General features: G+C 36.8%; 1 protein-coding gene across 10 annotated transcripts in view; it reads right to left on the bottom strand.

Annotated features, from left to right (window-relative positions):
* The window catches only part of LOC139982453 (uncharacterized), a 564762-nt gene that overhangs the window by 398209 nt on the left and 149409 nt on the right, over positions 1 to 17144 (bottom strand). For 3 of the 10 annotated variants that reach the window (XM_071995337.1, XM_071995340.1, XM_071995339.1), the window contains exons 3-6: positions 9579 to 9842; positions 7487 to 9030; positions 2872 to 3089; positions 341 to 417 (exon numbers count right to left, since the gene is read on the bottom strand). The exons of 5 other annotated variants lie outside the window; for them this stretch is intronic. In XM_071995337.1, the coding sequence (XP_071851438.1) occupies positions 341 to 417; positions 2872 to 3089; positions 7487 to 9030; positions 9579 to 9842 (2103 nt within the window). The remainder of the gene's footprint in view (positions 1 to 340; positions 418 to 2871; positions 3090 to 7486; positions 9031 to 9578; positions 9843 to 17144) is intronic. 2 more of the 10 variants (XM_071995342.1, XM_071995341.1) reach the window with 2 other exon arrangements.

The following is a 17144-nucleotide window of genomic DNA, read 5'->3' as shown; positions in this document are numbered from 1 at the left end:
ATATATATATATATATATATATATATATATATATATATATATATATATATATATATATATATATATATATATATATATATATATATATATATATATATATATATATATATATATATATATATATATATATATATATATATATATATATATATATCAAATTTTTGATGATACGAACATTAAGGTATATGTACCAATTCATATCCTTTAGTTTGTAATTTCGGATTCAATTGTGTACGCACTAAAACTAATATACAATAATTTAATGAATACTCATATATGAGAGAACATGATAAACTGAACTGATAATTGGACACTGACGAAATTGGCGATACATGTATACCTTTAATGTCTCTAGATTTCATCTTCGCGGGAATTGATTCTGAAGCAAAGGATGGAGGCAGCAAACAATTATCAAACCTTTCAAGTAGAAATTAAGAACAAAAAGGAGAAAACTATGATAAATTAACACATTAATATAACAAAGGAAATAACATTACAACCTTTATTGTATAAATGTCGTAAACTACCGCCAAAAGGACAAATAGACTAGTGTTTTTTTTTTTTCTACTTTTCATAATATATCGTAAATGACCTCAAATGTGTAATTTGATGAGAACTCCAACTACTAAATTTATTCTAATCTATTGACAGACGCCGGTCGTCGATAAATAGTTTTCAGTAACATCGAGCTATTATGAATTAAACTTTGTCAAAATGCAAGTGTCAGTAAAAATAAAACATCTAACATAAAAGTAAATAATATAGCAAATAACACCAGCCGAGAATGCTTTACTTAGCCTAAATTTCTCCAAAATACACAAAAATGGTCGACAAATTTGGCTTGCCAAGTCGATAGAAAAGTCCTAATAGAAAGAAGAGTGATTTTGAAACACCTTTTTCGCTAGAACAGTAAAGATTTTGATATGTTCCCAACATTTACATTCGGAAAAGCTTTAACTTCCGAAGCCAAAACGTTGAGATTTATGCAGTTGCCGTTGCGAAAAACAAGTTAGGAATGATGATAACAAACGTCAACATTCCTGGAAGAGTTTAGAACATTAAAACTGTGTGGAGTAGACAGTTCAGTAAGAACATTTGAAAATAAGTTGAAGCTCTGATAAAACGACGAAAAGTCGAGAATAACGTTGAAATTAGAGTTTAATGAAACAACAATTAGATTTACATTCTCCGATTTGGGCCAAGGCAGCATCTAGAAGAAAAGAAACTTGTATATGGCAGGCCACGGGGGATTTGCATGCCATCACATTTTAAAAGCACCATTCTAACAGGGCGGGTGATATATAATACACCACAGGTAAACGAAACCGGCTTAGTATCCGGAGGAAGCAGATTGCTATAAGACCTAAATATATGGTGGAATAATAACAAAACCGACAGCACAAAATGTGTAAATAAATACAAAATGACACGCTTCCTCTAATGTATCCGTCCGAAGTCTTTTAAATTAATTTCAGCTCTCTCGATCTGCTTTTGCCCCTTGCTCGATCTATTAACAAAAACACGTTAATTAAGCTATGTCAACCTCATTATATTAAGATGCGTTATATAAAGTTATGTCGGTCTCAAGTGATAAGAGAACACATGTCTAACACATATCTTTATTTGATATGTCCATGCTTCTGCGATGGACATATTTTCCCATATTAAGCGGACTGTACATTGGACTTGATCAGTACTTTTTTTCACCTTGTGTTATATTCATATGGAGGGCGTATTGCATGATACTTACAATACAAAATACCATTCAGTATGACATTATCACCATGCACATGCGATCATGGTGCTCTGTTTCTTCCTAGTTCAATATACCATACTAAATAAATATAAGCCGTTCAACGCATAGATGTGTATGTAATTACAATGTACTTTCTATGTATTAAACATGTTCTCCAAAATTACAGAAGGAAGGTAAAAAAAAAACAAGAACGGCCTGTCACTGCAGGCAATAAACTTCTATGCCTGCCAACATGATTAGGAACGCAGATGGTATTGCTTGTACTCTACAATTGTGTACACGAATGTTCTGTCCCCTGTTCTCTGCATATATCACTAAAACTACAGGAAAGTTTATTTTTCAGATATTTTCACAATGTGTTTAGTGCCTACTTTGTCATTTTTTCCCCACGCGGCAGGTCACATTCGTCTGTTTTTGTTTATTACAATTTACACAGTATGACACTATATCATAGACACATCATCCTGGTGTTTAAATTCGACCTCGTACGATATAACGAGCATTAGTCTAAACGTTGGGTAAGTAATGTTTGTCATTCAATAAATAGCTTTGCAGATAACGGCAGTCTGTAGTTTATAGATCTCAAAAATATGTTCTTTGGATTATCTAGAACAGATGAATGACCGATGAGTACTTCTCATCATAACGATCATTTATATATTTCAAATATGGAAAGATACAGTTTAGTATGCATGAATATAGTAGACACTGCATTGTTGTGTGTGAGTACACCGTTGATGGTCATTTACGGACACAAAGCCTAAATCCCATTATAATTACAAAGATGTCAACATCATGCTTATAGTTTTACGTCGTCTTATGGAATCAAAAGGAATATTCTAATATTAGGTTTAACACAGTATATGGGGGCGAATAATATATCATTTTACCTATTACGTTTTATTGCAATAAAAAAGTGACCTTCCACTAAATATAAGTTTTAGCTAGTACAAACACATGAAACTTCAACGGTAATTACCAATATTTTTATCAATATATTTGTTGAAAACATGAACTGATAGCTAAATTATTCCGACGTTTTGTTTGCTATCAATTATGTTGTCAGGTTTGAACATTCAGAACTGGGAAACCGTAATCTATTACGTTTTACTCACGACAGGTCCTTTAAATGTTCAGAACGTAGCCCATAACGGAATATCATCGTAACGTCTTCCTCTGTTAGTATCCTAGGCTCCTTATTTACTTGCTCTGTTTCTATGTGTATCATCTCTACCGTCAATAATTGGTTCAATCTGAGTCCAGAGTGAAGTACAATAGCATCTTCCTCACACTCCTTGAAAGATTTGTTAAGGCATACACTGGTGATGGGAATCTGACGGAAAACAATACAAACTATTAGTTTTAGCATGGATTTAAAGCATGGAAATGTTAACTCTCTGGTAACGGTTAATGTACGTTAGCAATAAATTTGATAAATAAGTTGATTGGGTCTTTGACTGCTTTCAATTTCATGGCTCAGACTAACTTGGCTTGTAAGAATACTGTCGATTTGAAACGGTCAAAAAAGAGGGGTTAGGTTTCATTGATGAAAAATACTAAAACAAGTTTGGGAACAGTAACGAATGACGAGTGCTCTTACGACATGTAAGCAATACTTTTAAGTTCATCACCAAAAGACATTGTTCTAAATATAACATTGATATGATTTATTTAAGTACTTAATATAGAATATTAATAATGAGAACAAATAATAGTAGATTCCTATAGAGAGTTGTGGTGATAGATATTTACATGGAGAGTAGGAGGGAGTATTTACATGGAGACGGAGATAGAGAGATGTGTGAGGGTTCGGATAAGAGGAGAGCTACATAAGGAGAGCTACATTAGGCGGAGTGTATAGCCTAGTGGTTAACGCCGGCGTCTCCCAGTCATGAGATCCCCGGTTCGATTCCCCGCCGACAGCAATGTGTGTCGTCTGGCAAGGGTGTTGTTCAATAACAACTTCCCGACATGGACGTTAAATGGATGTGTGCCGAGAGATTGGCTTCGGTCAGCTTGCGAGTCTACAAGCCTCCATGGCTTCTTTCGCGAGTTCCTGCTTGCGGGAAGATCACATATACATACATACATACATAATATATATACTTTTATGACAGGAACTTTAAGTTCCGTTACAATTGTTTAGTTTCCAATTCCGACCGCTGTCAGACACAAAATGTTCCATAATATGGTTTATACCATAAACTGTTTATATTAATCAATTTGCGAAGTTATCGCCTTTGGATACAGTATTCCTTTCTTTTATTAAATGCCACTACGATAAACATTGTTTTACGGGAGAAACGGATACCTTATCATTTTATAACTCAACTGTTCTATAAAGTCATTCAAAGAGCAACATCTTAACAGCATCCCATTTTCATTAACGGAGCGCATAATTGTGGCTATAGTACTTAAAACCCGGAGGAGAGAAAACTCGTATTCGTTTATCTTTAAATAAGACTGCACCAACTTTGAATGTGACGAAGAGATCGTCGACGCTACTAACTGGAAGCGGAGAGTTCCGTTTAAACTTTACTTCATTAAGAGGTCGACATGCTAATTCTTCCATTTATGTGTGTGTGTGTGTGTGGGTGCGTGCCTTTGTATGTGTTTTAGTCCGATATGTACATTGATTTATTTTGTCTTTTTGTAAAATTTGTGATTAAATAATTAGTCTCCCGGGAGCAAATTATCTGTATGTTCTTTTTTAATTTATTTACATTTTATTCTACTATCGCTCATTGCAAGTGTCAGTAGAAACGAGTTGAAATGATATCGTTGTAATATATAACTAGAAACCGGATTTAGTGTTTGGTTTAGTCTTCTCGCGTCACTTCCCTACCATCATCACGATCCTACAGTGATTAGTTTATAAGTGAACGTGTACCTGATACAGTTGAAAGTCACCTGTACAATTGTTAATTGCGTACACCTTTTCTCGATGTTACATAATTATTTCATTATATTAAAATATGTATTAATCCAATACTATTAACTAATCGATACTTGTTGTCTCTCGATACTGATAATATTTTAAGATATGAACTAGATCGAATATGAAGAATACTAAAATGAGATCCAACATTTTGAAAACTATTAATACTTAATTAGCAAAGCACGCACAAAAGAAAATGAAATAAAATGCTACACAATAGTGTAACGTTCACCCGCCCCTCCTTTCGACCTCCCTGCCGTTTCAACCAATTTTCCCCCCAGCCCCCCCTCCTTCATCCGCCCTTGTACTTCCCTACTCGCCAACTCCGTAGTAGCTCCGTGCTTTGATCTTGCAGCGATTCCAATTCCAGTTCACTGTACTACTGTGTACATGCCTGTTTGAGCTTCATTTTCAACTACACAATCGCAAATCCTTAAAATATAATCCAAAATTTATCATGGGCTCTTTGCAAGCAATTATCTATACGAAAATTACAGTAGGTCTATGTGAATAGCTTTTTACGCAATGTAGATTTAAAAAAAATCAGTTCAAAGTTCTAAAGTACAGTAGTTTACACACGAATGTTGCGCCAAAATACATTTACTGAAGCACGTGGTTAATTGGACTGCTAAAATGTTTGCAACAGAAGCTACTAATGGTAAGAGTGCACATTTTACATGAGCAACTCTTAATGCAGAGAGAAGAAATATACTGTGAGCTGAAATATCCTGTTCAGGATCAGAGATGTTAGCTTCCCACAAAATTCATAGATTGTCTCCACTCATTAACATTTTCTGATCAAAACAATGATTTAAATATTACGTGACAGTCTCAGAAACAATGCAAGTGCATCTTCGTTGTCAAAAGGTATACGTACTGAAAGTGACAAGGCCTAACGTTATGATATTGGAGTGCACACACACATGATAACCTATACTGCAAACTTCACTATCTCTATACAGGGGAAAGTAACTTTGCAAGTAATTGTTGTTAAACAACATACTCCATGTTCATTGAGCACTACACAGATGCAAGAATATTCACAGATAATGGATCGGGACTATTAACCAATCAAATCACGGAAATTTTGGAAAAGCATCATTGTCTATTTTTAGCATGAAAATCTCCAAAATGGGGTGTTGTTAACCCTGTAACTTGCGGTTGATTGTTATGATATATTTATTTTCAAACAAATTCAATGATCTGTAAGAGTGGAGAACTTTGGGCTCTTGTCAGAAGAAATTGTGGTTTTACTATAAAAGAAATAATGAAAGATGTTCATTCAAAAATGTATTTTGTTATGTTTTCCGTTGACCTAATTGTGAGTGTGTAAACTTGGGGTTTGTTTCTCAAAAAAAAAGTTTGCGTCCGCTGGAGGCAAGCAATTTGAAGATTTTGCGTCCCTAGTCAAAGCATTGCGTCCAAGACGCAGAATCCTGCGTTCTTAACAATGCTGTAGACTATGCATTCGTTTTGTGTAAATATCAGGCTAGCGCATGACTTTGTTAAAAGGATTGTCTGGTGGCCCAAAGAAGTTACCTTAAAAAATGATAAATAGTTTTCCAAACATGTTGTCAAAGTATGAGAACGCTAATGTTGCGTTTGACAGAGAAACGATTTTTTAATCGTTAAGGATAGATAATTTCAAATATGATTTGAACAGTACATAACGTGACGTCAGCTATGCTAATGCAGATTGCGACATAACCCACCCTCCGTACAGTACCTCTACGGTAATCACAACAAAAACCGCGTTTGTATACAGATAAATTTCCGGTGAAATTTCTTAGTTGTTTAGGCTATAAATCGCGCTATCCAGCTCCTACGCGAAGAATGTTCGCATGTTGGCTATACTCTAACGTTGACAATCGGACAGTTCTGCGAAGCCTAAGCTTCTCGGTGCTATATTCTGCTCTGACATCGATTCCGCCAAGTTTCATCTTTTGGTGCTACGATTACTTTTCAAGTTTCCTTTTACTGTTAATTTGATCCGTGAATTTTTTTCAGCGATTTCGAAGAACAGTTTATGAACTGTGGTTTGAGTGTGAGTGTACTATGTGCAACGCTATACAAGTACACCAACTGGGCATCGTAGGATATACGTTCGCGAGTATGTACGTTATATATATTGGGAATCACATGTGCTTACACGTGAGAGTGTACTTGTTGCGGAAATGGGAGTGCTATCTTCAAGTCGCCTGTTTTGCCTATCTGCAAGCACTACGTCAATCACCATATTGATGCGTTCGAACAAACGGTACTTTTGGTGAGAAACTGGTGAATTTGAAAACCAGATTTCTACAAAAAGAAAACGTCAAATGGGGACAATTTTTACATGGTTAGAAAGAGAAAAATTATAACTATAGACAAGGACAATGTATCAAAATTTTCCACCAGACATTTCCTTTCATAAATACTTTGTGTGCGGTTGCCAAAGAGGATGGGGGCATCCATTGTACAGTAGCTGTCCAGTTGTACCGTGGCTGAATGTCAAAAAACATGACTGTACAGTTTCTCCCGACTGAAGATGCACGGCTGAGGAATAAGCGCCTTATTTTTATTATAATTTTTTTTTAATTGGGGGTCAGGTTGATGAAACATGATATATTCGTGACCATACAAGAGAAACTATCATTAGTATCAATATCCTCATATAAATACTTTTTTAACTGAATGTGGGTCACACGGATACTGTTCTTTATTTCGGTTGGATGTGGTGGAAATTCAACCATGCCAGGGTTGTAAAGTATAATATTGGTAATCATGCGACAATAGTAATATGAAATACTTACGTTGCTTTTCGCTGCAATGTCAAGAATCTGTATTGTTGACCTTTGAAGGAATCTACTATCAGTGGATCTGATGGTAACGCCTCCTGTTAATAAATCTTTTACTATGGCCACTTCATCATCAGGCTCACTAACTTGTTCAGGGAAACATACTATTGCAAAAGATTGCCCGTCCTCAATTCCTTTCAGATAATTGATGATTCTTGAAAAAGCTTTCTTATTGAGTCCACAAGCAAATCTAAAGACAAACTGGAGATCAACAGGGTTTATTTTCTCGAACTCTTTCTGGAGCCAAGGAGCTCTGCGCTCCATGCTCCCTGCACACGTTGAAAGATAGTTGGCTGCGTACCATTCAGCAAATAGTTTGTGATAAAATCTGACAACAGTCGTCCGCTGGATAACAGAAACCGCCGCCATCCCCGGTGTATCATTTATCTTGAGAATGTCTTCTTCAAGTAGGATACCTATTGAGATAAGTTCATTGTAACATCCATCGCCAACATTGGTCTTGAACATGTCTTTCTGCCAAACAATCTGCTGATTCTTTCCAGTAAGTGCTTCAAATAATAGTTTGTTAAGCCTTGGATGATTTGGAATGATATAACAGTCTTTTCGTTTTCTAGCGTGACCCATCTTGTTCCACATATGCTCATAAAAGCACGTTAGAATGTGCCGAAAAAAACTGGTTACAGAAGTGAATGATAAAATGCTTTCTGACCCGTAAGAGATATGCACAAACATCACACAGAAGAGAGGTACTTGACAAATGTCGCTGAGCACAGGACTGCTAGTGAGAAGATCATTGATTCTCCTAGCCGCTTGATTATCGTTAACAGCAACAGCTCTACTGATATAGTCATTCCTTGCAGTATCATTGAAACCGGTCAAACGAACATTGACCGTCTCTACATCCAGATTATCAGGTATATAGGATGACCTCGTACATGTTATTACCTTAAAGTTCGCAAACATATTACCAGCGATGATTTTCATAACTTGTGATATCTCAATATTATCTTTGTCCGGATATTCATCATACCCATCAAAAACCAGCACTGCGCCCGGGCTGTTTCTCAAAATTTCCATAATGTCTTCCTCTGTTAGATTGGATTCACCTGGCATCAGAATCAGTTTGATTGCGAGACAAATCGACAATATACCGCCGAGGAGTCTTAGTGGAAGCAAGATAAAGATAGCTACATCTTTCAATGGCGATGAATCAGATGCAGTGCACCAGTCATAAGCAGCTTGTAATGTAAACGTTGTTTTACCATAACCAGGATCGCCTTCTAACAGTATTCGCCTTGAAGATATTATGTCATCGTTAAATACATCGCGGTATGAGTTCAGTTTTACTGCTTCCATTCTATTTCCTTCCAACAAACGTTCGCTTCCTTTATTGTCTCTTCTGTGTATTTCAATACCACCTTCTACAAATATGTCATTCACACGAAACACCTTTTCGCGGATGTAAGGTATTGGATTGATCTTGCTATAAAGTTGTTTGTAAGATGTCTTGAGGTATTGCACAAACTGGCAGGTCTTATCTGTTCTCAAAATAATAGAAACATATAGCTTTAATAACAGTGTTTTATTTTTTGTTATGTTTTATGATACTTACTTGAAACTGGTTAATAATAATAATAACAACAACAAAATAATAATCTTAATAATTATAATAACAATTATAATGATGACAACGACAAATGAACTGTAGCCTGTAACCACTAACATGACGTCATATTATCACTGAGAAAACGTGGCATGCGCAAAAATCTGATTAATATACTTGATATATAGCTTACATTTAGCTTACAAACATTTTACTTATAGTCCTAATAAATCAGTTTAACATGTTTTCAACTTATGAACTGCTGTGATATTTACACAGGCTAACTTACAGCAGTCGTTTTGTTTGGGTTGTATTTGACAATGACTTGGTAATTAGTCTCAGATATTTAGTTGTTAACACATTAACGTAGTTTAATAACAGACTAGCCTACGTTTTACCCTGTATGCAGGCGTTGTATTCCGTCATTTATTTGGTCGTATATGTGTCAGTCTTTAGTCAGATATATATCGCACTACACCTTACCTTCGGATCCTTGGAAAATACGATGCAGGGTGCTTAGTAAACCATGAAGTTCCAACTTATCAAGAGCAGTTAACAAGGGTGAGATGTCATTAGGCTTTATCTGACCCCTTTCTTCCATTAAGTAGACCATGAGTAGCCCGGGGCTGCTTTTCGTATGTCGTAACTCATCAATCTTAGCAGGAGGAAACATGAAGAACGTTGCAAGTTTGAGTATGATTTCAGTTGTGAGGAGCTCAGCTAGGCGTACCTTAAACCTGCCAAAATCTGTAAAGAGAAATTTACGAAACATGAACGGCCTTGACTCAGTATGATTAAAAAATTGTTCTTTATTGAAAACAAGAGACCAAGGGCACTATGGTTCCTTGATTGTAAGGAATATTAAGGGAGCAGCACTGTCCTAAAATAGTTATGTGGTCCGATGTACACACACCATATTATTGACAAAAAATCACAAATCAACCGTTGGTCCTTTTGAAAGCCTGTTGAGGACCAGGTGTCTGATATGAGCAAGAGTTGGCTCTTGTTACAGAATACCCTATCTGTACTTATTAAGACTTTTTATAAACCAACAAAACATTGATCTCTAATAAGATACCACACAAAGGTTGCAGAGGAGTCAACTTATGGACAATTGAGATCGGAATATGACCACGAAAATTCAAATAATCAACTTAAAAGAAGCTAATACAGGTCACCAGAGGTCAACCTGAGGTCAAAAGGCACCCAAATGCAGGTCGACTATTGGATTACAAGAGCGTAACTCCCAACTTTGATGGACATTTAGTTCTCAAGTTATTGCAAAAATTCTAGTTTTTGACCACTAATTGACCTTTGTTGACCTTGGATCACATGACTGTTATGTTTGGAAACGATCCCTTACCCCATTCACAACTAGTCCACAAATACCAACCATGTCAGCCCCTGTCAATAGTAGTTTCACAAATTATTGCCCCAAAAAAAACACATTTTGACTCATAATTGACCTTTGGTGACCTTGGATCACATCACAATTTGGAAAATGTGCCCCTACTTCATTCACAACTTGTCCCAATATATCAGCCATGTTAGACTTCGTGACTAGAAGTTGTTACAAATATTAGCACAAGTACCTAGTGTTTTGCACATAGGCAACCTTGAATGACCTTGGATGACCTTGTGGTTTTCATCGAAAATGTTTCCCTCGATGATATTAAATCTGTCCTAAATTTGTTATTTGCTCTAATGAACACATACAATGTTATTGCTAAAAAGGTATCAAAACCAACTTTTGGCCCCTCATAACTTGAAAACCGGGTGTGCGATTGTAGCGGGAGTTGGTTTTCTCTATTGTGCACAAAGAGCTCTATCATATATCAAAATATTGACAACTTTTTATTGTTTTGCACCGTATCCCTTAAAATGAGCATATTTTTCAAAATTTGACCTTTGACCTGACGGTCAGATGTAGTTTGACATGCTGATTCCAAAAAGCAACATGACAAGTCAGTACTGTACGACCATTCGAACCTTACTTATTAAAAAATAAAAACCTTGACCTCTGATATCTTCGCACACGAAGATCGCACAGGGGTCAACATACTGACAATTTTGATCGGAAGGTACCTTTGAGATCCGATTATGGCCACGAAAATTCAAATAACCAAATAAACTAATACAGGTCACCGGAGGTCAACTTGAGGTCAAAGGTCACCTAGATGTAGGTCGACTACTGGATTACAATAGCGTAACTCCCAACCTTGAACGTCATTGGTTCTCAAGTTATTGCAAACAAAACTAGTTTTCGACCCCTAATTGACATTTGTTAACCTTGGATCACATAAACATTATGTTTGAAAATGATCCCTTACCCTATTTACAGCTTGTCTCAAAATATTAACTGCATCAGATTTTTCCACTGGGACTTGTTGCATTTTTAATATTTGGCATTTTTGACCCTAACTGACCTCTGAAGACCTTTGCGGGCACCAAAAACAATAGGGATCTTCCTCTCACTATGGGCTAATGCTATTCACCCACCAGTTTGGACATCATTTCCTTATTGAGATATCGTGTACACAAGCCAAGCGTCACATACACACACACACATGCCAAGTTGGATGCATAGGTTCCTGCAAAAAGCAAGGAACCTAAAAAAGGAAACACACGGGCTTGTGCTGGCGCACGAGTGTAATAGTCTTCTTTCTTTTGAGTATAAAGAATGATATGAGAGTATACCGCCTTCATTTCAATGTTGAAGAATTTAGTCATTTATTTCTTAGAGTGGTATGTACTTAAGTTATTTCGACAAGTCCACCCAGCCGTGAAACTCTTAAGTCAATTCATGATGGCTTCATATGAAGTTGTAACAAAAAATCGCGTTTGCTTAAATTGACAATTCCTCTAAGTAACTTTGAACTTTAGTTGGTGTTCCAAGTCAGTTACCATGGCAACAACATAATTTGATAGTACTTAATACACACAATAAACCGGTGAAAGCTGTAAGTCAATTCAATGCTCTCATATGGAGCTGTGGCAAAAAGTCCATGTTTCTTAATTTCACATTCACTTTGACCTTTAATTGATCTTTCAACTCAGTTAACATGGTAAAGACATATCTGATAGTACATGACATACCCAATGCATCTGTGAGAGTTTCAATTAAATTCATGTCCCTGTTTGCTTAATTTCACATTCATTGTTGACCTTTCATTGATCTTTCAACTCGGTTTACATGGTCACGACATATCTAAGAGTACATGGCATACCCAATCACATCTGTGACAGTTTCATTTAAATTCAACGTTTTCCCATGGAGCTCTTGCAGAGAAGGTCCCTGTTTGATACATTTTACCTATACCATTCGTATTGATGCTATCAATACACCAAATTCTTTCATTTGAAACATTTTAACAATGCCCAAAGTAACCACATAGTTTGATATATATATATATATTTACTATTACAAGTGTAAGGTTGCATGTCTATTCAATATTACACCTTGGTGTGACAGCAAAATGACCTGATCGTTTCGTTGTGAGAGTCCCCATCGTGATGCACATTCCTATCAAGTTTGAGTAGTTTGAAAGGAGCACTTTTGACACATAATTATTCAAAAAATATTGATTTGTCCTTTGAACCCTTTTACTTTTACCTCGGTTACTATGGTTACCACATATATTGTTGTAAATTGACGTTCACATATTAATATTGTACATCAATTCAATATAATGGCTTGAAGTTAGGGCAGAAATCACCTTCAACTTAATTTTAAATCTTTCGTTTTGGGTCTGCAGACACAGGTTCTCATCACTGTGCACCTTCCTATCAACATCCGATTTGAAGGAGATTTTGATAAAAAAAAAATCAAATGTAAACCACATGAACATCCAAAAATATACATGTTGAGTTTTACTCCTTCAAAAGTATTAGAGTTCTGATCACACTCGGTCACCCCACCATGTGTTACCCCCGAGAATCGCTACTGATATATTTGAACCGAAACCATTGTAATAGTTGCAACCGTAGTGTTATGAAATAGTGATACCATCTCTTTGATGTTACCGAAAAGCTCCATCGAGATACCTTACAGGGCCTCTTATGTATTTATCTAGGTCATGGATTCAGTTTTCCCACGAGAAGTTTTTAACTATCTTATTGAATCTTGGTACAGGGCCTTTTCCCAAAATAGATTCCATTATGTCTGTGGAACATTCGAGAAGGTTCTCTCACGTGGTATGGAAGTTTCCATAAGAAAGGGGATGGACTTCCAAACTCCCAACCAATCAGGGCAGATCAGTGCCAGCGCACTTATTTTTATATCATTAAGTTAATACAGGATGGTCAGGTTATTGGCTGCCTACTGATTGTGCGCAGTGAGATTTTATAGAAGTAAGGTATAAAAGAAAAAGGAGGTCAGAAATTTGAGCACTCTGTCAGCAAATTTATGACTTGATCAGCAAATTTATCACTCCGCCGAAAGTTCATCAATCCTAATTGTTTAATTGACGGAGTCAAGTCAAGTCAAATCATTGTAATTTAGTTTTATTTGTTAAGAGAATCGACAGAGAAGAGATTATACCGAATCATCAAATCAAATCCTATCTCGTCAAATTGTTTTTTGTGTGAAGTCATTGTTTTCTTCCGTTCGAGACATCTCCTGAAGAAGCGTAAATACGGCATCAAGACATCCCAGTACCTTTCTATCGCGAGTCCCGATATAGTTTTACTATCGGAGGAGCGGGCTCGTCACAATATTACATGGTGGAGATCGGTTGCTTTCTTCAGGAACAAAACGGTAACGGAACTTTTCACAACTTTCGTTCGTTACGTTCAATAACGAACAGGTGATTTTTTTTTGGCCCGAAGACCTAACGAGGAACACAACGCATGTTCACGACCTAGCCTAACATACACACTCTACGAGGGAAGTCCGCCTATACTAGCCTAAGTCTGTACACCGGATGCAGGAACCACTGATCGTACACTAACGTTAATCAACCCAGCATGCAGTTCGCGTTTGAACATTCGCGCAACTAGTACGTAGTTAGTCATACTACAGCTCAAAACATCAGAACTGAACATTTTCGCGATCTAAGCCTCGACTCTACCCGATGTTAACGGCGAACGAATTTGAAGTTCTTACGAGATGTAGGCCTACCTGCTACTACCTGCCGCTACTGTACTACTACTACTACTAGCCGAGGGACTTCAATCATCGTTTGCAGTTCCACTACCAGTTCTTAGTTAAACTTAAGGGTGAGTGAAATCATGCCAATTTGTATCCCAACCCCTATTTGAGATCAGAGTGTACCGATAAGTTATTTTAATCGTGTCCATGTATTGCATATTTGTTATTTGTATTTAATTATGGTCGATAGTGTGTTCAATTTAGTATATACTCATGTTGTATACTCATAACTAGCCTAATTGTATGCGGCATAATGTCCGTCAGTGAACAGGAAACTTCGACCTCTGTTATGCAGAAACATAGGCCCACTGATTTTTTGCCATCACGATTTCAGGGCGATGTAATTGATGCAGATTTAGCCGAAGCTCATTATTTGGGATTTGAAGATTATTTAGAGGTGCATAAATTGCCGTCCCAAACCACCCCTGAGGCTGTAGCGGAAGAATTTAATGAAATATGTCGCATATTTAAGCGAACACTTAAAGGCCAGGCCAGACTCTGGATTGAAAACAAAAATTTTTCAACTATTGCTGATCTGCGCAAGCAATTCCTTGCTCGTTTCAGTCCAGGGACTTCTTCCTACGCTAAATCACAGGCATTTCACGCATTAAGCTATACGCCAGGTGATACAGCTCAGGCTCATTTGGCCAAAATTTCAAAAGCTGCAGCACAATTAAGCTATGGCGAGGACCAAATTAGAGATAAATTGATCTCGACCCTGCCTATGCAATGTCGCTCAGCAGTGTTAATGTCTGCATCACCAAAAGCAACAATTGCAGATTTGGTCATGAAAGTACAGTGCTATTTTGACTTACAAATCCAAAGTCAACCCACAGTTTCTTCCGAACTATTTATGGCAATGCACGACAAAGCGTCTTCTGTTCAGACTCCTACTATTTCTGCATCTTCTGAGATACACGAGTTGTGTAATAAAATTCAGGAGTTAGAAACCAAGTTTGATCAGTCACGTAGGTCAGAATCGCAAGACAATCCAAAAGATATGAGGCAAAGATATAGTTCTCGTGATTCTCGTGGTCCTAGGACAGGTCGAAATGATAACAGGAGAAGGTTACCATATTATAATCCTTCAATCACATGTCATTACTGTCAAAATCGAGGTCATTTTGCACAATATTGCCAAATTCGCATAAGCCATGAAATGGAGGCTAATGTAAAGAAAGTACCAACACAGAATTTTCAGTAGGGAGCACTTATGATAGCACTCATCATACAGTGACTCCAGACAAAGTACCAAGTAAGGGAAGATCGAAACGTAAAGCAAATAATATTTGGAAGAATAGTAATATTCCTAGTTCTAGATATACAGGGAACGACCGTAATGTGGATATTCAACTGGACACACGTAACTTTGTAAGAGGTACTTTACATGATGGTAAAGGAATTTCATTGTTGTTTGATAGTGGAGCGACACGCTCTATCATTTCTTCTTCTACAGTGCAAAATTCAAAGTATTTATCCTCTATACAACCAGTCTCAGTTGATGTAGTAAACCTAAAGTTGGGTAATGGTCAGTTTATTCATGCGTATAGCACGATAACATTTCAGGTCAAAATTCAGGGTCATGAATTTCAGCTTTCTGCTTTAATTGCTGCAAACCTGACAGGTATTGACTTAATATTAGGTAGTCAGACTCTGAAGGAATTGAATGGATCTTTGGACTTTACCACAAATTGTTTTAGAATAAAACAAGCCAAAGTCTTCCTTAGGCCAGTGCAGAGATTTGTTATTTACCCAGGTCAGCAAAGATACATTACTGTACAGGGACGCCTTCCATTATATGCACGAAATGCAGATGTGGTTATTAAACCGTTTCCTTTAATATCTCGTATGTGTCCTTCACGAATGTTAGTGAAAATGCATAAAGGTAGAACAAAGATTCTACTAAGGAACATGGGTAATCGGAAATTTTTTCTGCATCCTTCTCGCACAGTGGCTCATTTAGATTTAGCAGATATCATTACGGTCACAGAAGACATACCTACTGATTCTCTAGATTTTCTCAATGTCATGAGAGACATCGAAAAACCGTCTCTTTTTCGAACAAGTTCTAACTCTAAAGAGAATCGTGATGAAATTACACGATATAATTTACATCGTTATCCACATTTGACAGCCGATGATCCCCTGGTTTCCAAATCCGAACAGGAAATCATGAGAGATAACATTGATTTGGAACAAAGTATTCTGAATGCTTCAGAAACAGAAAGCATATATGAATTTCTAGACTCACATAGAGATGCATTTTCTCTTTATGGTGAATTATCTCACTGTCCAAATTATGAGGCTGATATTACTCTTACTAATGACGAGCCATTTTACATACGTCCCTATAGACTTTCAGATGAGGACAAAGTCATTGTCGCCAGTGAGCTAGACAAATTAGTGCGATTAGGAATCTTAGCGGTAGGACATCAGTCTTATACCTCACCGGTTTTCCTCATTCCAAAGAAGGGAACAAAAGACAAAAGGGTTGTCACAGATTTTCGCTACTTGAACAGTAGGATAAAACGTCTCAATCACCCATTTCCATTACTGAATGAGACTATCCGTACCATAGGGTACTCTGGAGCCAAAATTTTGGGTGTTCTTGACTTAAAGTCTGCATTCTTCTGTCTGCCACTTAGTGTTCATGCACAACAATATACAGGTATTGCATCATTTCATGGAGGAAAGCATTATTATTATAAACGCTTGCCACAGGGATTGAATTTATCTCCAGCGATCTTTCAGTCGCAAATTAATGATATTTTGGCAACGATCCCAAATTCAAATAAGTTCTGTATTGCTCATCATGACGATATTATTGTGTACAGTGCAGACAAACGATCTCACAAACAACACCTAAAGGCAATTTTTAAGGTTTTAATGGACAACGGATT

Source organism: Apostichopus japonicus, chromosome 16, assembly GCF_037975245.1.
Source record: "Apostichopus japonicus isolate 1M-3 chromosome 16, ASM3797524v1, whole genome shotgun sequence".
Lineage (NCBI taxonomy): Eukaryota > Metazoa > Echinodermata > Holothuroidea > Aspidochirotida > Stichopodidae > Apostichopus > Apostichopus japonicus.
The sequence above is the reverse complement of the archived record's forward strand: the minus strand, read 5'-3'. Positions and strand labels throughout refer to the sequence as shown.